Below are 21246 nucleotides of genomic sequence, written 5' to 3' on the forward strand. Positions count from 1 at the left end.
AGGATTTTGTCCCTTAGCAAATCGCCTTAAAAACTCACAGATTGCTGAACACAGGCAGACGTATGTTTTCAGCACCTTCCCAAACGAGGAGTTAAACCCAAACCCCCTCAGCTTTGCACTGCAATGGAGCTGTAGCAGTGCAGTGCTTTTTCCAGCACCAGCAATTTATTTATTTATTTATCCGTCTCTTTATTTTCCAGTTTACTGATCCATTGCCCGTGTAGCTGATCCATCCACGAGGAGTTCAAAGTCAGGCTGTCAGATAGTGCAAGTCACCGTGTGCAGCTCACAGAAAGTCTGCACCGTGTAAACACTGTTCTTAGCAATGTTTCAAAGTAGCGGAATTTATTTCTAAGCAATGCACCAAGCGTTACGGGGAAACGTGCAGCAGGGGGGAGGAAAAGAGCGGATGAAAGCGAGAAAGAACCAAGAGCCAGGACTGCAGGGAGCCTTCCAGCACTGCCCCGCCTGCAGCCCCTACCCCATAGCGTTTGCAGTGCTGCAAAGCCGCCCGCTGCCCACGCAGTCTCCCTTCCCCGGACACTTTCTTGACCTTCAAATGTCAGCTACTGCCTGAGGGGTGGAAACTGGGGAGGGGGATTTGGTGGGGGGAGACGAGGGGGGGTTGGGGGGAGGGGGCCGCCTTGGGGCCTCAACTCAACCCCCCCGCCCGGGGCCAACGGCGGAGCCCCGCGGGAGCTGTCCGTGGTTCTGAAACCCCGATCCCGGCCCCGGCCCTACCCTGCGGGCTCCGCTGATCGCGGGCGGCACCGCGCTGCGCTCCGCCATGGCCTCTGCGGGGGCGGAGAAAGAAAGAACAGGAAAGAAAAGAAAGGAAAAAGAAAGGAAAAAGAAAGGAAAAAGAAAGGAAAGGGAAGGAAAGGGAAGGAAAGGGAAGGAAAGGGAAGGAAAGGAAAGGAAAGGAAAGGAAAGGAAAGGAAAGGAAAGGAAAGGAAAAGGAAAGGAAAGGAAAGGAAAGGAAAGGAAAGGAAAGGAAAGGAAAGGAAAGGAAAGGAAAGGAAAGGAAAGGAAAAGGAAGGAAAGGAAAGGAAAGGAAAGGAAAGGAAAGGAAAGGAAAGGAAAGGAAAGGAAAGGAAAGAAAGAGAAAGGAAGGAAAGGAAAGGAAAGGAAAGGGAAAATAGGAAAGAAAGTGAAGATCATCTAAAGGAAGGAGAGGGAGAAGGGAAATGAGGCATGAGGAAGAAACACGGAGAAGGGAAGAAGGGAGGAAAGAGACAAGAAGGTGGGAAGGGGAGAATGAGGATAGAGAAAGGAAAAAGAGGATGGGGAATAGGGAATGGGAAACAGCGGGAAGGAGGGAAGGGGTGAAGGGGGGAGGAGTGTAGACGAAAGAGGGTGCAGGGGGAAGGGGGAGAGGGGGTCGGGGAGTCGGGAGCAGGGAGCGGGGGCCAGGAAAGGATGGGATGGGATGAGGGAGGAGCGGAAGGGAGGGCGGAGCTGAGGGGCGGAGCTGAGGAAGGGCCGGGGGCGGACACATCCTCGCACACGTGTGCGGGGCCGCCCCGGAGCCGCCCGGCGGGGCTATAAAAGGGGCGGCGGCGGCCAGAGCAGCGCTGCGCTCCCGCCCGCCACCCCCCGAGTGCCCCCGCCATGAGCTACACCATGGAGCCCTTGGGCAACCCCTCGTACCGCAGGGTGATGACCGAGACCCGCGCTACGTACAGCCGGGCCAGCGCGTCCCCGTCCAGCGGCTTCCGCTCGCAGTCGTGGTCGCGGGGCTCCGGCAGCACCGTGTCCTCGTCCTACAAAACGCACCAACCTCGGCGCTCCGCGGACCGCTTACGGCTCCACCGTGCTGAGCTCCGCAGAGAGCCTCGACGTGAGTCAGTCCTCGCTGCTGAACGGGGCGGCCGAGCTGAAGCTGAGCCGCTCCAACGAGAAGGAGCAGCTGCAGGGGCTGAATGACCGTTTCGCGGGGTACATCGAGAAGGTGCATTACCTGGAGCAGCAGAACAAGGAGATCGAGGCGGAGCTGGCGGCGCTGCGGCAGAAGCACGCCGGGAGGGCTCAGCTGGGGGGACGCCTACGAGCAGGAGCTGCGGGAGCTGCGCGGGGCCCTGGAGCAGGTGAGCCACGAGAAGGCGCAGATCCAGCTGGACTCGGAGCACATCGAGGAGGACATCCAGCGGCTGCGGGAGCGCTTCGAGGATGAGGCGCGGCTGCGCGACGAGACGGAGGCCACCATCCGCGCCCTGCGCAAGGAGATGGAGGAGGCCTCGCTGATGCGGGCGGAGCTGGACAAGAAGGTGCAGTCGCTGCAGGACGAGGTGGCCTTCCTGCGGGGCAACCACGAGGAGGAGGTGGCCGAGCTGCTGGCTCAGCTGCAGGCGTCCCACGCCACGGTGGAGAGGAAGGACTACCTGAAGACCGACCTGACTACGGCGCTGAAGGAGATCCGCGCTCAGCTGGAGTGCCAGTCCGACCACAACATGCACCAGGCCGAGGAGTGGTTCAAGTGCCGCTACGCCAAGCTGACGGAGGCGGCCGAGCAGAACAAGGAGGCCATCCGATCCGCCAAGGAGGAGATCGCCGAGTACCGGCGGCAGCTGCAGTCCAAGAGCATCGAGCTGGAGTCGGTGCGCGGCACCAAGGAATCGCTGGAGCGGCAGCTGAGCGACATCGAGGAGCGTCACAACAACGACCTGACCACCTACCAGGTGCTGCGGGGAGTGGGCTGCGGGATGTGGGCTGCGGGATGCGGGCGGGGGGGAAGCCGGGGGTGCGGTCTCAATCCGCTGCTGCCGCCCAGTGGGTGGGAAGGACTTCGGGAAAGTCGCGCTGCAACTTTCTTTTTTCCCCGTTCCCTTTCTGTATGTCTTTGTCACGGTGGTTTGTTCTGTCTTGGCTGCAGGACACGATCCATCAGCTGGAAAATGAGCTCAGAGGAACGAAGTGGGAGATGGCGCGTCATTTGAGGGAGTACCAGGATCTCCTCAATGTCAAGATGGCCCTGGATATCGAAATTGCTGCATACAGGTACAGGGGGATCGTTGTGGGCATGTCTGGAATATTAATAGCACTGCAGAGGCTGCTCTGAGATGCTTTACCACCAGCGAGAAGTATCTGTATGCATTGAACACGAGCCAAATTAGAGCTTGACTGAAGCACTGCAGCCCTTTCAGAATGCACAGACTGAAAAGTGTCTGAAAAGCCAGAAGGAGCCCCTTCTCTCTGATGGTGCAGAACTCCCTGTGTGCACAGTGCATCCCAGTGCTGCATCCTGTGCCTGTTCTGCAGTAGATGAGTCTATTTTTAATTCCTGATACTTTGCATATGCCATGCAAGCAGTGCTTGTCACTTTCATTCCTTTTTCTCACTTGAGAGAGAGATGCTGTTTGCTTGATCATGGCTTAAGCAGGCAGTGCTAATCTGCTTGTCACAAACACTTTTGCTTTTCTTGCTCAACTTTCCTTTGTCACACACTCTGATCTGGAGCAGGAAAGCTGTGTGCTATTGCCATCACCTGGCAGGTTTTTGGTCTGCCAGTATCACTTCAGAACCCTCATCAGAACTGCTGATGTTTCTGGGTCAGAGGCTTAGATGGAAAAACATGCATTTGAATATAAAAATAGTCAAAACACAAAGCTGCTTCTGGATCCCTGTAAACTTGAGGCTGTTGAGGCAAACAGACATCACGGGCTCTGTAGCTCTTTGCTGCCTAGTATCACTTGTATTGCTCTGCAGCCTCCTGCTTTGAGCCATACAGAGAGGTGGGTGCCCACAGTGAGCTAGGATGTATGTTTAGTTGGCTTTGAAAATCTCAGCCACAGTGTTCTGTTTGGGTCCACTCCATTCTCAGTTCACCTGAGTCGTGATGCGTCATGTGAAGTTAGTCACTTTCTTTGATTCTAAGGATGAATATCAACTGCTCAGCTAAAGGTGATATGCTTACTACATGCAAAGCAAGCCCAAAGGTGCTTGCTCAATGAGAATTTACCAAAAGAGCTGACTGGAGAAAAGCAGATCTTGGACTGTGAGCGATGGATGATGCTGGTCTGCTCTAGCATATTCTACATGCGCTGAGCTCATCCTGCTGACAGAGGGAAATGCTGTCCCCTAGGTTGGGTTTCTATGCTCATTTTCTTTCTTCTTCCTGATTCCCTTAGGAAGCTGCTGGAGGGCGAGGAGACAAGATTCAGTGCCTTCTCTGGAAGCATCACTGGACCCATATTCACACACAGACAGCCATCAGTCACAATAGCATCCACTAAAATACAGAAAACCAAAATCGAGCCACCAAAGCTGAAGGTCCAGCACAAATTCGTAGAAGAAATCATCGAAGAGACAAAAGTAGAGGATGAGAAGTCTGAAATGGAAGATGCCCTCACAGCTATCGCAGAAGAAATGGCAGCAAAGGCTCAGCAGGAAGAACAGGAGGAGGAAAAGGCAGAAGAAGAAGCTGTAGAGGAAGAAGCTGTTTCTGAGAAGGCTGCAGAACAGGCAGCTGAAGAAGAAGAGAAGGAGGAAGAAGAAGCAGAGGAGGAAGAAGCTGCAAAATCAGATGCTGCAGAAGAAGGAGGCTCTGAAAAGGAAGAAATAGAGGAAAAGGAAGAAGGGGAGGAGGCTGAAGAAGAAGCTGAAGCCAAGGGCAAAGCTGAAGAGGCAGGTGCAAAGGTAGAAAAAGTGAAAACTCCTCCGGCAAAGTCTCCCCCGAAATCCCCCCCTAAATCCCCTGCAACAGAGCAAGCCAAGGCCGTCCAGAAAGGAGCAGAGGTAGGAAAGGATCAGAAAGCAGAGAAAGCTGCTGAGAAGGCAGCCAAAGAGGAGAAGGCAGCATCCCCAGAGAAGCCGGCGACACCGAAGGTGACCTCCCCAGAGAAGCCGGCATCTCCGGAGAAACCATCAACCCCAGAGAAAGCGGTCAGCCCGGAGAAGCTCCGCTCCCCAGAAAAACCAACAACCCCAGAGAAAGTGGTGAGCCCAGAGAAACCAGCGAGCCCAGAGAAGCCCCGAACCCCAGAGAAACCAGCCAGCCCCGAAAAGCCGGCGACGCCGGAGAAGCCCCGCACTCCTGAGAAGCCGGCGACGCCGGAGAAGCCTCGTTCTCCAGAGAAGCCGTCCTCCCCTCTCAAAGATGAAAAGGCTGTGGTGGAGGAGAGCGTCACTGTCACAAAGGTAACAAAAGTCACCGCTGAGGTGGAGGTGTCGAAGGAAGCCAGGAAAGAAGACATTGCGGTGAATGGCGAAGTGGAGGAGAAGAAGGATGAGGCCAAGGAGAAGGAGGCTGAGGAGGAAGAGAAGGGCGTTGTCACCAATGGCCTCGACGTGAGCCCTGTCGACGAGAAGGGTGAGAAAGTTGTAGTAACCAAAAAAGCAGAGAAAATCACAAGTGAAGGAGGGGACAGTACAACCACCTACATCACAAAGTCGGTGACGGTCACTCAGAAGGTGGAGGAACACGAAGAGAGCTTTGAGGAGAAATTGGTGTCCACTAAGAAAGTGGAGAAAGTTACTTCACATGCTGTAGTAAAAGAGATTAAAGAGTGAATTAAACTCAGTTATAGCTAAATTAAAAAAAAAAAAAAAAAAATCAAAGAGCTTGGGTCGGTGCAAAAGGTTAAGCCATATGACAGCTGCAAAATGCATGTGAGTGACGGCTTTAAAGCAGAACGGGTTCTCTCATGGAGGCTCCAGACACACAGTATTTTACTTTTTTGTGCAATATAGGGGAGGGGGGGGGAATGCATGCAGGCTCAAGATGTGCTCCCTCCACAGAGCTTGGGGAACAAAAAAAAAATAAAAATAAAAATAAAAAATAAAATACTAATAATAGTGCATGAGTTGAAATGTGCAAAGGAACCTTTTGAATTTCCTGAGCTGTTGGAGGGGCTTATCTGAGAAATGACTTAAGATGTATTATGCAAAGAACCAACTGAGCCAAAACCAAACAGAAAACAGTACTAGAATATTCATGAAAACCAGAACTCTCCTAGCCTTAATAATTAAAAAAAAAAAAAAAAAAAAAAAGCTACTTATAAGTAATTATGTTTACCTCACTGGTGCAATTAGGGTGGACTTTTGCTCATGGGAGAACCTAGTTGACATGCACAGTACGCAACCTTTTGTTGTTTGATGTAAAACCGTCACAGCAGTTCTTGCTCAATAAAGGTCAATATGAAAACATGGCTTGTGTGGTGCTTCTCTTCCAACCGGTGCTGTTCCCTTAGGGATTGAGAGCTTCTCCTGGTGTGGGCTGAAGAGTTGCTTGAGGCTTCCCTTCTCTTGATTTCTCCTTCTAGAAATGTCCTGTAACAGGGTTAAGTGACACAGATAGTTAATCTGGTTTAAGCAATGCATCCTCTGTTTTGTAGAGTAAAGGGGAATCTGTTGGGTTCTACGGGTTGGCCTTCAGGTGCTCAGTGGGGTTGCAGTCCCCATGGATAATGGAGGAAAGGTCTTCAAGCCATGGCTGCTAACACTGCTTATCCAGGCAATCCAAGATACACTGAGCTCTGTGTTTGTCTCCATGTTTTAGGAGAGCCATAAAAACGGAGCAATTTCCAGATTGTTCCTTGGCTTTCCTATGATGATGGCCTGTCTATGGACCATGATTGGTCATAGTATCTTTTATGACACTCATCTGTGGCTTAGTGGGTCTTTGCTCAACGAAGTCATCCTGACCCAGATGCTGTATTCGTCAAAAGATGGGGGATTTGGTGTTAATTTTTGTCTCTTTCCTTAATTATATGGGAATGTTCTTATAACCTCCCTCTCTCAAATGATCCACAGGTGAAATCTGTTTCTAAACACAACGTTCTGAAATTGAGAGCAAGTTCCTGGAAAAGGAAAGTGCCCCATAGGTGACACTGCTTTGGGTGTCAAAAATATCACCAACTTTTTTTAATTACAAGTTTGTCCATTTAAAAATAGCTGTAGAAGGAAATTATTCCCGAGTCTGAACTGGGGCTCAGGTAACACCTGGTGGGACTGGTGGATAAAACCAAACGAGGGCACTTATGGGAAGGTCTTTAAAACTGTGGCCTATGTCTACTGCCACTTGTAGGCTGCCTTCATTAAGAGGAAAGCCTACTAACAGGCCCTTAAAAATCCCAATGTATGGAAAACAATGGAGACAAAAGGAAAAAGGATGGCCGTGACTCCAGACTGGGGAGATAATCTCTTTTATTCAAGGGTTAATATTGCATTTACTGTTTTCATGCGCTGTTTTACGTGTCACGTATAGCAAAGAAATGCAAATCATTTTTTCAGCAGCCTGGGTTCAGCAAATGAACCGTCCTGAAATCTGAAGGCTAATAGGGAAAATCTGATCAAAATCAATGCTTTCCATATGCCTGCCAATTCTTTGTTCTGCTAATAATGGAAGATCAAGTAGATTTTAATTGGAAGTCTTACTCATGTTCTTCACTGGAGAAAACGCACAAAATCCACGGCAGATAAGTCTTTCAAATCAACATGAATGCCTTTGCGTAGCAAAGCAATGAATGCTTCTCCTGCTGATGTCAATAATGGAAATCTGTGCTCAACAGATTGCAGCTTGAGTGATGTTTAATTACAGCAGAGCTGGCAAATTAGATGGCAGTTTCTCTGTAGCAAGCTTTGTTGTGAAAGTTACGTGGGTATCTGGACATAAAATAACCAACAACCTTACCTTTAGGAATAAGATGCTAACAACCACAATCACACTCACCTGCCAACAGTGCTGCCAGGATCTGCTGAAATGTCACCAAATCTCAGTGAAAGTTGGGCATCTCCAGCATCCCAAGCTGGGTCATCTGGCACCATTAATTACATTCTGACATCAGTGGGAGTCTCAGGCACACACAACAAACGTGGGCTCACACAGGTGCAGGTGGGATCCTGAGCTGGGTTGGGTTTTTCATGTTAGGCTTTCCCTTCAGTTCTGGTAGGATATTACAAGGACAGAACCTAAGGACTGTTGTCTGTGTTGTTCCCTAACATATAAATTCATTAATTTGGCCAATCTCCCACTGCAAATGTTTCCACCCAATCCTAGGGGAAATAAGCAACCCGTTAGCACATTTCTAAATATTTATAAAACTATAAGATCCAATTAATATTTAATTTTGCCAAGAGGTTTTGTCTACTGACATCTGCAATCAAACAGTTTCAAAAGATAGCATAATTCCAGGGCAGAGATGCATAAATATGTGCTGTTTGCCTCTACTGCAACAATTGCTTGTTGAGGCTGTGAATAACCACTGAGGGGATTAATTATTTTCAGACACAGGAGTTCATTAACCAGTACAAAAGGCTCTGGGAGGGGAAAAAACAATGAACAGAAGATATGTGTGAAGATGTGAGTCTGACTTTGGGTGGGCCACCCAATGGCTTTGGGAATAGAGGGCTCTAGGGTGGGAGCTTGGTATCATACGGGGTTGTTGGGGAGCTATGATTGTGGCACTTTCAGCATCCCAGAATGAAAATCCAGGCAGAAACAAAGCAGGGAGAGTTATGAAACCCAACTGGGTTGCTTTTGCCAGGATGCTGAGTCAGGCACTGGAATTTTCTCTGCACTTCAGGGTCTGTGCTTTTACCATGCATTGAGCAGCTGTTCTCTGCTCAGCATTAAGCTGTGCTCTCAGTTCATCCAGCAAGGAAGCAAATGATAAAGTGCCAATGACTAAATTTGCTGGGAGGTAATCTTAGAATCTGGATATTGTATCTGTACAAGTTTTCCTTTCTTGCCAACTAGAAGGGGGGTAAGTGTGTGTCAAGAGGAGAAGCATTTAGGACCTTCTTGTGTTTGCCTCCTCTGCAACAGGAACTCAATCTGACCCAGCCCCAACCTGCCTGAGCAACCAGGGAATGCTCAAGGACAGCCCTGCTGCTTTACTGCAGCTGCAACTTGGGTTAAAGTTTCTGTGCCTCCCTCTGCCTGCTTCTACTGCATTGCGTCAAAGTGAGCTCCTGGATTTTCTAAGGTAAAACAAGCACTGCCAGCAGGATCTCCATAACCCCTAGAGCATCTCGGCAGGAAAATGCACGTTTCCACCTTCCCTGTGCCAGTTTACCTTAGCACAAGGCAGGACAGGGCTAACAAACCAGCTGGGCTGCCACTGCGGACACAGCCCTCTGCAACTCATTGCTGTGCTGTGACTCACACATCTCCTGTGTGAGAGAGATCTCTCCTTCAGCTGTAACGCATTAAAAATAACGCAGGATGAGATGCACTGCGGGGAGAGCTGTGTTTGTTGCCGTGCCTCTGAACGTGCTGCTTGAGAGCATCCCTAGCAGCTGAGATTTGGCAATCTGCAGACGTGCTGCTTCCCAGGAGCGAGAGGGATGCAAGAAACTGAGAGCAAAAGGGGTTTGTGCATAGGAAAAGATGAGAAATTGAAAAAATATCAGATATTACAAAGTCAGGAGGAGCTCTGAGTGCTTGGACGAAGGGAGGGACGGGGCAGTAGCTCTGATATATGCTGATCTATTTGGCAGTAGTTTGGCTTCAATGCGCTCCAATCTGGCACATAACATGCTTTTGCTCTGTGGAGCAGATTCTCTCTTCCTGAAGTGCCACCCTCAGCATTTTCTGACAGCACTTCCAAGTGCCACCTCTCACACAGCGCTGTGCTGCTGAGCTGCAAGGCACTGCGTGCCAAGGAGCAGCAATGCAGAGCTTCCCACCAGCCCTGCTGCCCAATTTCTCATCCCTGGCACTGGAAGCGCTCGCTACCTGGAGGCAGTGAGGACCCCAAGATTTCATGCAAAAATCCATCCAGCTGAACATGACTGTGGGAAGTGTACAAGCATGCACTTCTTTTAACCTGGCTTCTGACAGTAAGAAAATTAATAACGGTTTAATTTGTAGCATCGGCCCAGTGATTACTTTTGGCATGAATTTCAATTGCAAGTATCATCTCCAGCTATCTGATGCTAAATGGGTTCAAACTTGACATTGTTTTGAACTGCCAGGCCTTGCTGCTCTTCGTGCTGTTCCTTTTTTGTGTCTGATCACAGGTTTCTCACAGCTTTCTTTGGTTCACTGTCAAAAACCTTAAGAGCCCCTGGCAATTTCCTGTAGAGGAGTTAATGCACGCAGCATTGCTCCACATCGCAGCCCTCCAAGCGTATCAGCATGGGACAGAATCCCATCCCAATAAGCAGGTATGGAAGATATGCACAGTACATCACTTTATCAATATTAAATGCATTACTGATAGAACACACACACAAGGAATCTGTGTAAGCATTTTTGTAACTTTATTGACTAGCTTTATTGCACGTACTTATTGAAGCCTCCATTATTTTACCCACCCAAGGTTTCCATAGTTATTTTTAATGCACATTAGAGATAACTTTCATTCCCATGACTTATTTTTTGCCCCCCTTTTTTAATGTAATGATTCTGAATCACCCAAGTAGGACATAACCCCTGAATTCATACGTGTAGACCATGCAGCACTCAGGGAGCAAGCCAGTGAGTGCTCTGCAAGCAGCATACTGATACTCCACATAGAGAGAAACATCATAGATCATTAACTTTAAACCTCAGTGGTCACTGAAATAAATATGTGAGACTGCAATTTTAGCTCAGTCAATCATAGTTTAACTTAATGAGAGCCAGGCTGCCTGGAATTCAAGCCTTTTTCTTCACTTCAGTTTCTTCCTTTCCTGCTGCTTCTTTCTCTTCCTTCTCCTCCTCTCCGGTTTCCTCAGCAGTTTCTTGAGACTCCTCTCCATCTTCAGCTGCTGTTTCTTCTCCTTCCTCCTCCTCACCTTCTTTGCCTTCTTCTGATTCTTCCTTAGCACCTTTCAAAGGCAAAAAAAAAATTCCACATTTCCTACACTGCTTCAAATCAGCTCCCAGCCCCACTTCCACACAAGCCAGCATACCTGCACCCTTCATCCCCATGCATGTAGATGACACCAACCTAAGCTTGATGGGGCTAGCAGTGGATTTCTGTATGAAAGCAGGGACCTATCTAGGACACATAAAGGTGACAGACAAACCCACACAACTAGCTTACCCCAGATTTCAGATTGAGTTAAACACTTCATTTAACTCTTTTGAAAAATCAGTCCTGAGAAATACTAATTAACTGTAGGCTTATTGTTTAAGCCTTATCTAAATATTTGAGTTCAACAGCTTTTGCTATTGCTCTCCAGTTGGCTCTTCAGCCATTGCTTTACTGTAATGTTAACTAATTTGTGGAATATTTCAGTGGTAAACAATGCTTATCTGATATGTCTAAAGCCAGAGCTGCACAACATTCCTTTATATTTTATCCTTTAAAAATGAGTTTATTAAATAAATAGGGTGGCAGCAATTAACTGGCTTAACTGGTTAAGAAAGCAGGAAAACTACCAGGCAACAGAAAGTGCTGCCTGCTAAGCCCATGGTTATGCCCACAGAGATCAGCTAATGGCCCCATTTTTCCAGGCACTCTGATAGCATTTCAGGATTTTTCTTTCTTTTCTTACAGGGATATCTGTAACAGCTGAACATTGCTTGCTGCCAGATGAATACAGCATTACCTGCTTTTAATGCACTCTCATCTCTCTTAGAAAAACAGAATGGAAGCAACCAGCAGTTTCCAAAGGAATACAATCACCTCTATAATGTCTGGTACTGAACGTTTACCTTGCCTTCTGTTCTAAATTCAGCTGTTCTTGCTCGAATACCATGGGCTTCATCTCTCCAATCTTTGTTTATGAAGGGATAGTGAGAGTTCTACTCATTAGAGCTAACTTACAGAATTTTGGGGTTTTACCCCTATATAAGCAGGGTGAAGCATGGAAGAGAAGGCTTTGAAAGAAGCTGTAAGTACCTTCCTCCTCTTCTTCAGCCTCTTCACCTCCTGCTTCTTCCTCCTCACCTTCCTCTTTCTCTTCCTCCTCACCTTCCTCTGCAGGGGCTGCCTTGGCTTCTCCTGCTTTAGCAGCCTCAATTGTTTCCTCTATTTCAATCTGTTCTTCCTGGACATGACTGGAGTAGTATGTGGGGAAGGAACGGGTTGTCATCAAGTAGGAGGTGGACTGCAGCCCGCTGTAGGCAGACCTGCCGAAGGTGGGGGCAGTCTGGGTGTAGCCACTGGTGATGCTTCCAACACTGGTGAAACTGAGTCGGGTCTCTTCACCTTCCAGCAGTTTCCTAGCAGAAAAAAAAGCAAGCAGATGCATTAGCTACGCTGCAGTGTTCAGCAGACTCAATTATGGGCCAATATGCTTTGAGCAGCACAAGCTCTGGAGACTGCATGCTTGGGAGTGCAAATATAACCCCAGTGATGGTATAGCAGTAGCAGCCTGATCTTCTAGGGAGAATTTTAAAGCTTCAGAGATGCATATTACTTAGAAATTAATAATTCCCACTGGGAGAAATAATGGGGGAAAACACCCCTAGGATTAGGTTTCTACAACAAATATAGATATAGATGTGTTCTGATAACCTATATTGTTCCAAAGAACAGTATGGATGTAACAGCTCTGTGCCACAGTTAACTGTAAGACAACGTTTATAGCCACCTTCAGTATTCCCTTTGTGGCACTCATAGAAACCATTTGCTACTGGTATCAGGGATGATTATTTTTTTTTTTTGCTATTTAAAAGCAATTCTTGGCTTAGCAAGACACAGTTCATGAGTTAGAAAGAAATCCTGTTGTTAAAAGTATCTAAGGGATTTCTAGTTCTGAGAATAAAGCCACCTGTATTAACAAGTCTTAATGATATAAAAGCATTTTAGAGTGAAGAGATTTCTGAGCTCCTAGGTACAAACACACTTACACAGCTGAGTTCCTAATTCTGTATGCATATATATGCACAGTATGATGCTCATGTTTGCTATGCAGCACAGATTTTGCTTAACACAAGCTGTTACCTTAAAAGCTCTGCTTCTTCCAAACAGAAAGCCAATGAGAAAATCTGATTAAATTCTGCACTCTCTGCTAGAGGAAGGCTAAGTAGGAGTAACCATAGAAAGCAGAACCTGACCCATGTTATGATTTATTGAAACACATCCCCATCATACCTGTATGCAGCAATCTCAATGTCCAGGGCCATTTTCACGTTGAGCAGATCCTGGTATTCCTTTAGGTACCGAGCCATTTCACTCTTTGTGGTTCTCAATTCATTCTCTAGTTTGTTGATTGTATCCTGTTGGAAGGAAGAACACAGCAATGCAAAGACCTTTGTCTAGCAACAATGTCCTTGCTTGCAAGCAATTTCAGCACCCTCATCATTTCACCTTCCTGTCGAAGGAAGGAGAACAGCTCCAAATTCCAAACTGCACAAAGCAGCACTGCTTAGCAATGCCCACCTCAATGACACCTTCCACCCCTACATCTCTATCAGTAGCTTTATTCCCATCATCTAAGGAATAAGGCTTCCTATGATTTAAGGGCTAAACCATTCATGAGCTGTGCATGCTTCATGATTTGACATCTGTGCTTCCCCCTCGTGCTTTTTCTAACCTTAAGTGAATCCACTGCAACTCTGTTGTTTGAGGACTGAAGCATCTACGAGCCGCATATGCCTCACTTTATTTCTGACATCTATGCATTCCCCTTATGCTCTCTCTACCACTAAGGCTATTTTCAAGCCAATTTTGATTATTGATTATTTAAGCACCAAAGCATGCATGAGCTGAGCACGCTTCACTTTATTTCTAACATCTATCCCCAGCATTACCAGGATATTCTAAGTGAATTTGTACTAATTCTCTTATTTAAGGACTAAGGCTGTGTGTCAGGCTTTGTTTTGCTGCTGGTTCTGACGCTCGTGCTTTCCCCCTTATGCTTTTTCTACCTTTCAGGCTATTTCTAAGCCGATTTATAGCAGCATCCTTACGGACCACAAACACAAAGCGGCCACGAGATAACGCTACGTGGCCGCATCCCCCCGCCCCCCACCCGCCCACCTGCAGCGCGGAGATGTCGGCGCTCTGTTTCTCCTCCAGCTCCTGCAGCTGCTTCTCCAGCGCCTCGTTCATGCCGCGGGTGGCCTCGATCTCCAGCGTCTTGGCCTTGAGCAGCCGGCGGCTCTCGGACACTTCGTCCTTGGCGGCGCGGACGGCGTCGGTGTTCTTGGCGGCGCTTTCGCTGAGCACGGTGAAGCGGCTGCGGAACCATTCCTCGGCGTTCTGCATGTTGCGCGCCGCCAGCTTCTCGTACTGCGCGCGGATGTCGCGCAGCGCGGCCGACAGGTCGGGTTTGGCCGACACGTCCATCTCCACCGACAGGTGCGCGTACTGGATCTGCGCCTGCAGCTCGGCCAGCTCCTCCTCGTGCACCTTCTTCAGGAAGGCCAGCTCGTCCAGCAGGCTGTCCACGCGCTTCTCCAGCTCCGCCCGCGCCAGCGCCGCCTCGTCCGCCCCTTTGCGCACCTCCAGCAGCCGGGCCTCGGCGTCCTCGCGGCTCAGCACCTCCTCTTCGTAGCGAGCCTGCAGCCCCCTCAGGGTCTCCTCCAGGCTCTCCCTCTCGCCCTGCAGCGCCTGCTTCTCGCTCGTCGCCTCCTCGGCGGCCAAGCGCAGCTCGCGGATCTCCTGCTCGTAGAGGGCTCTGAAGCGGGACGGCTCGGCGTGCTTCTGCCGCAGCACCAGCAGCTCCGCCTCCAGCACTTTGTTCTGCTGCTCCAGCTCGTGCACCCGCTCGATGAAGCAGGCGAAGCGGTCATTCAGGTCCTGCAGCTGGGCCCGCTCCTGGCTGCGGATCGACTTGAGGTCGTTGCTGATGGCGGCCACCTGGCTCAGGTCGAGGCTGTCCACGGAGTGCAGGAGGGAACCCGAAGCGCTGGAGGCGGCGTAGCTGCGGCGCACCGACACGGAGGAGACGGGCGCGGAGAGGCTGGAATACGCCGAGCGCGCCGAGCTGTAACCGCCGCTCCGCATCGCGGAGACGTGCAGCCGCGGGCTGTCGGCATAGCGCCGCTTGTAGGAGGGGAAGAACGGGTCGTAGCCGTACGAGCTCATGACTGCGGGGGCTCGGCGAAGGCTCTGCGGATCGGCACCGCCCGAGCGCCGCTATTTATGGGCGGGGAGGGTGGGAGGAACGGCCGCTGGGCGGGGCCGGGGCGGAGCGCCGCGGGCGCGGCTGTGGTGTTGGTCGGTGTCTGCGATGCTCTGGGATGGTTTGTTCGGTCCGGTGCTCCCCAGGGACAGGGCTGAGCTGTCTGCATGCTCTCTGGGGCTTCCTTTACCTGGCAGCTCCCTCGCGCTCGCCCCACACCTGCCCTGTGCCGCCTCCCTCAGAGCCGTGCCGCCATTTTCTCTCCATTCTCCCCTTCGCGCCGCTCTGACGGAGCCCCGGGGTTACAAAGCCCGACCTCGGACCGCGATATTAGACCGTCACCGCAACCCCCTCTTGTACCTCAGAAACCCCCGAACGTGTGTATGAATAGGCCGTTTCTCCTTCCTTTCCCCTGTACGTTTGCAGTTATAGCGAGGGTCAGCCTTCTCTGTCCTCACCACGTGCCTCGTTACCAGTGGTTCCTAAGACCAGCTAATGGTGAAAGAAAACACAGTATGAGGTTTGTTGTACCAGCAAAATGCGCTGATTCCTGGTTATCTAGCTTTGCTTCATCCCTTGAAATACTCACAGAGGTAAATCTGCCCGAGGCTTGGACCATAAGGACTGAATATTTGGCACGCTCTGTCTACAGCAGAGACTAAAGCTGCACAGCTCCATCGCAGCTACCCCTGGCCCAGGTAATGAGCTGCTGTTAATTAAAATAAAACAGTATTAACATAGCAGAGATTGCATCTGAACGGTAAAATAGGGAAACCTGGCGCAAATATTTCTGTGGGTGCTGCAAAAGGCGTTGCTGTGTTGTTTTTCTGAGTCAGAAGGGCTAATTTTAGTACAAAACATTTTCTTTCCATGTTTTGCTTAAGGAAGGAGTAAATACTGAAGCAAAGTTTACTAGAAGGAAGTACTGCAAAAAAAAGTTTTCTTGCTCCCTAAAGAAAGGAGAAAGACCTTGGTTTCATTGTTTTTCCTTCTGTCTTGTAGTGCTCTCAGAATATTACCTGTTGTTTAGTGTCACTTCCATAGGTTACAGTGTACTTAAAGATGAGGGGTATTAAGCTGTGAAAAGCAATGGCCCATCAAAGGCAGAAAGCTATAATCTCTTTCATCTGAGCTCATGCTTGATGGAATCAAGTATGCAAAGAGCAAATAAAAGCTCACTCGTTGCTCTTTCACAGTAAATCTGAGTTGTTTTGCAAATCTAAAATGTCCCCATGAAGATGGATGGAATTGCTCTCGTTTTACAAATGTTGCGAGTGAGGCTTCTACTTAAGTTTGATTCGAAAAAACCATTCCGTAGCAGCTACATTCATGCATATTAGAACAGCTTGCCATTATTCAGGTATTAAATATGCAGGGCACAGCTGCACAGGTATGGTTTTATGTGCTAATAAATTGTAACTTTAACTGGGTGGTTATTTTTCACTTTTGCCCCCAGAGAGGCAGTTTGTGTAGACTGCAGAGCATGTGGAGAAATAAATGAGCAATGTAGGCACCGTAGCAGATGGGAAGATTCCCAGTAGGTTTGGTTGGAAATTCAGTGAACTTCTGAAATAACAAATAGTTATAGGATACTCAAGAAATGCAAACTGACATACTTTGTGTCAAGCCAATGGATTAATGTTATTCTCTTCCAAATTCAATTTGAGCATAAGATTTAATTATTAATAGTATCGATTGCAATGCTATGTATTAATAAGTGAACATACCTCAGCTTCTAAAACCCCTTCACTCAATATCCCAGGACAATAAGGGTTGTAGTTGTAGTCCATTATTATTCTTATTTGTATGTCTTTCTAATATAATTTTAGAGAGGGAAAATGATGGAAAACCCCTTCATCTTCTCCAGCAATGCCAAGATGTGAAGCCGTGTCTGCAGGCAGCCCTGTAGTGTTGAATTTCAGTGTGACTGAGAGGTAAGGATGAGATTTTGTTACTATCATGAAGGGAAAACCAATGCTCGTTGCATCCTGCCTTGGAAATTCAAATTTTCAGGCACGGAGTTATTAACGTTGATTCTGGCTTTTGTGCTCTCTTTGTCTCTCTTTTATTCCTTTTTGCTATGTACCTTGTCCATTTAAGACTGCTTTGAAAAAAAAGTAGACAGGCAGTCACTGAAGATGAGCTGAGTCACCCAGCTGCCAGCATAACCTGTATTTCCATCTGCTGAAGTCACCTACAGCTGCTGTCTTGCTGTTTTAATTAGGTGTGAGTCTCATTATTTCATCTACTACAAACTTTAGAAAGAAGAATTGTAAGGCCAGGTTCATCCCTTGAAAACCTCCCTGGTATTGGCTGACCTAAATGAGAGTGGATTGCCATTAATATCATTTCTGTATTATTCAATATGATAAAATGGCAGCTGTGCAATAATTTACTATTGCTGCATAAGCAAAAGCAAATGTCTCCGGAACAGCACATCACTGTTGGCAAAATTCCCTTTCCTATAAGCATGAAGCCAGGAAAAGTTCAGGTCTAGGGCCAAACTTTCTCCTGTGGTAGGGCCTCATGAGTATCAGGGAATAAGCTGAGTGCAAGCAGAGTCAGTGAAGAATTCTCCTGTACTGGAAAACACTCAGGCATTGAAACCCAATGGGGTTTGCCTTTTGCTTATTTGTATCAAAGATTGGCTTCCCCAGCAGAAAATCTAGCAGGTGTGATTGGGGTTGTGATAGATGGGAGAAGCAACGTGCCTTGTCTGCACCTGGTCCTGTTTCAGAAGCATAAAATGAGTTTGGTCTGCTCCACTTGAATTTGCACAAGAACTGCATGAGCCAGAAAAACAAATACATTGCTTATCCTTTTATTTTTTTTTCTATTCTTTAAAAGCACAACTTGTAAAGTAGAGAATCAAGCATTCCCACTACCGAAGCTTCATAGCTCTGATGTGTAACATGCGACGCTGCACAATGCAATGTAAAATGAGAGGGTGAGAGCTTGTTGGGTGCATGGTACCTATTTTCACAAAGCAGGCAGCTGAGAGATATTACACGTGGCAAAATGCCATTAAGAAACTTATCTTCTCAATTTTATTGCGAATCCAAAATTCCACATGTTAGCACTGACACCGTGTTTCATCGGTTGGTTTTTTTAATTGATAAGATTGATCAGAGCAGTTTTGAAGGAGAAGGGAAAGAGCTGGAAAAGGTCCACTGTAGCAGTTCATGTTTTGTGCCAGTACCTTCCTGCTGAGGGATTGCAGTAAAGCATGCATTCTGCTGAGCTGTCCCTATAGGTCCTTTCATTGATCTCACCACAGAGAGCTCTGCTGTAAAAACTGAATAAGAGAATTCTCACTGAAGCTCCTGAGTAAGAAAAATCTGATTGAGGATTTCTGTTTTCCTACAATGTGTTTCTTTGTTTGTTTGTAACTACTTCTCTCTTTTGTCCCCTTTGTGAGGATGAATGGGAACCTCAACTAATTTTCTCTGGGCTTTATTTCCACCTGTGCTGCAATTTCTACATCTCTGAGGTATTTTGAATCTTTGACCGTAAGCTGAACACACTTGAAAATCACTATTGTATGACACTTTTGAAAATCTGCTTCCTATATTCTAAATAGCCCCTTTAAAATGAGACAACACCAACATGAATTGTTGAAGTCCATAAGGAATTTTGATCCCAAGGACTGGAATATAGGATCTGAAAGTCACAGAGTATTTATTTCTTTTGAACTGCTATTCGCTTTGTTTGTGCCACTACAGTAAGTGCCTGAGCAGCTTACATTATCTTATTATCACAGCAATTCTGTTTTGCTGCACACAGTAACATTAATTTGCTCACTTTGAGTTTGTTCTGCCTCTTGATTACAAGGACTAGAGGAAACAACAAGCCAGCTGAGCTCTATCAGTGAATCCTTCATTAGAAGATTCATTAGCTTTGTTTACTCTTTGGATTCAGGACTACAAAATCCGATTCCCTCCTGCAGTTTCAAGAGTTAGTTCTTAATTCCCAGAGTCAGCTGTGTAGGTGATCTACTTTGGTTTGATTGCAGGAATTAAGTGTGAATAACAAAAAGTTACTGGAGAGGTAAGAAGACTGCCGTGCCAGCTGCAGAACAACGTGCAGCAGTACAGCCCATTCAAAAAGAGATTATTTACTCCTTTATAGCACCTCATTGCATCGAATGGGCCCTTTGCCAACAACATGAGAAGTGAGGGGCTAGACTCCTAGCTGAGGGCCATGTTAGGAGCTTGCCTGCATTGGCAATGGCCCATCACTGTCCCTGAAGCCCTGACAGCTTAGGCTAGCTGAGGATCTGAGCTCCATCTTTTCAAACGTGTTGTTTTGTTGTGAATGATTTCACCTGTCTTAAAGCTGTCAGCTGAAAAGTACTGTTTTATGTTGCCATAAAATATGAAAGAATAATCGCAGACATTTCTCAGATAAATAAACTTCTGATGAATGGCAGCAGATTCCTTTTTGCCCCTCGCGTGATTTGGTGTGAATTTCTGAGTCTGTGCTCATCAGCCTTAATGGTTGTAACATCCCATTTACCCTGCAGTGTGCAGGATTGGAATCAGTCAGATTATGCAGTATACTGTATGTGCCCATCAATTTCCTCTGCACGGGTATTCCATGGCAGTAATGTGCTGCGGTTGGAAGAGAGCAATGGAATCAATGTCTGTCTCTTTATCTAGCTGACATTTGTAACTTCTATTGTGTTTTTCCCACCCAGTACTTTTCTAAGTCTCTTCTTGCTTGTTTTAAAATTGTCTTGGAAATATTTTTCCCCACATTACAGTGACATTGTAAAGAACATTTTGATAGTTTTCAGTTGTTGCTGTTTTTGAATTACTGTTTTTACCCAATTCTTTCTTAAGCTAATATTGAATTAAAATGCATGTGTGCGAGCTGGCTGAGAACAGTGTAAGTACTTAATATATCCTGAGCATCATGATTCAAATAGGAGTTCCACATATCTCTAAATGCCAAATTACCAATGAATCCCAAAGGAATTTGGACCCAGCTCCTTAGAAAAAATTCAGTTTTTAGGATTCTTGCGGAAGTAGATGAGTGGTTGGTTATTGCACGTGCCTTCAGCTGTAGAAGCTGCTGAATATGTAAGCATACAAACCTTTACATCCCTGTGCTGTTACACAGTGGTGTTTTCTGCTTATGCTTGATTAGTGATACAGTGCAAAGAAGAGTCTGCATTTCCTACGCCGTTTAGAGTATACAAAAGGCTCACAAGGCAGCCATATGCCCTCTTTCCTTCCAAAAACTTTCCAGTATGCAGGACAATAAAAATGAAAAGGGAGACAAAATCAGTGTTTATTTGTGATCTGCAAGCACAATTAAGAGGCAGTATCTTATATCTATGGTTTGTATGAACTCAAGCATAGTCTGAATTCCTCCTTACCAGGATGTGTGCGTCGACTGATCAGGAATCTCAATGAGCAGTTGAGAAATTCATCCCCTATAGCTCATTTATTTTTGAACTTTTGGGAGGTTTTTCTCCTTACCACATAGGTAGCAATAAGATTTATGTAGGGTATAAACAAATGCACTCCTACCTTTTCATACTTATATAATCTTTCCACGCACATATGCGCAAGCATTTCTTAGCAAGACATAAGCATGCCATTATTTAGTAGTCTGGCACATGCAGCTGACCATAAAACACAGATGGAAAGTGAGCCATAAAAGTGTCTGACTGTTGTACTGCAGTGTGTCCTCTGCTTCAGCTTCACAGCAGCGAGCTGAAGCACATGAATAAAAATGACTGAACTTCTGCAGCCAGTACACCCAATTTCCTACCTCAGTTCTTGCATGAATCACATTCTTGGTACTGCCTTTGATAATCAAGGATGATAGTCAAGGGCATGCACCTGTTTGATGGAATATGGAATGCATCCCACTGCTCCAGTTTTACGCTAATATGGCTTCGCTGAAACGTTTGCAGAGGTCTGCAGAGGTTTAATCTCTGGCACTGCTCCTAGAGAGAAAATGGCTTTGCAGCACTCTAATGCAGGACTATTTGTAAATTAAACTGCCTGGATGACAGTGCCCGTAAGGCTCCGTGGCACATATTAGCAGTGAGGATTCAAGTGTTCTTGATTATAATACTTAAGGGCAGATAAGAAGTTACTGGTTTTATATCTACCAATTTTTTTTCAGATAAATAGAAGCTTTCTGCTACCATTAAAACTGCTGTTAACTTCTTTTCTTTTTGAATATGGAGGAGTAAAAAGAGAAACTCTGTGAGTCGGAGGTAAGTCTCGGGATCTTCCATTCCTGAGTGATACAGAGGTGATTATTCCAGGTTTGGAGCTGTGACAAGTT

At 47.0% G+C, this 21246-nt stretch overlaps 2 protein-coding genes across 2 annotated transcripts; one reads left to right on the forward strand and one right to left on the reverse strand.

Annotated features, from left to right (window-relative positions):
- Window positions 1–1611: 1611 nt before the first annotated feature.
- Window positions 1612–5508, forward strand: NEFM (neurofilament medium chain; the record flags this gene model as incomplete). The annotated part of the gene is given in 5 exon segments (XM_079547462.1): window positions 1612–1767; window positions 1769–2035; window positions 2037–2678; window positions 2873–2997; window positions 4128–5508. Coding segments are annotated over 5 exon segments (2571 nt in total).
- Window positions 5509–10579: 5071 nt separating this feature from the next.
- Window positions 10580–14906, reverse strand: NEFL (neurofilament light chain; the record flags this gene model as incomplete). The annotated part of the gene is made up of 4 exons (XM_079547540.1): window positions 10580–10752; window positions 11772–12094; window positions 12969–13093; window positions 13857–14906. The coding sequence occupies 4 exons, from the start codon at window positions 14904–14906 to the stop codon at window positions 10580–10582; spliced, it is 1671 nt and encodes a 556-aa protein (XP_079403666.1).
- Window positions 14907–21246: the final 6340 nt, after the last annotated feature.

This window comes from Tetrao urogallus (assembly GCF_951394365.1).
Source record: "Tetrao urogallus genome assembly, chromosome: 27".
In the NCBI taxonomy this organism is placed as follows: domain Eukaryota; kingdom Metazoa; phylum Chordata; class Aves; order Galliformes; family Phasianidae; genus Tetrao; species Tetrao urogallus.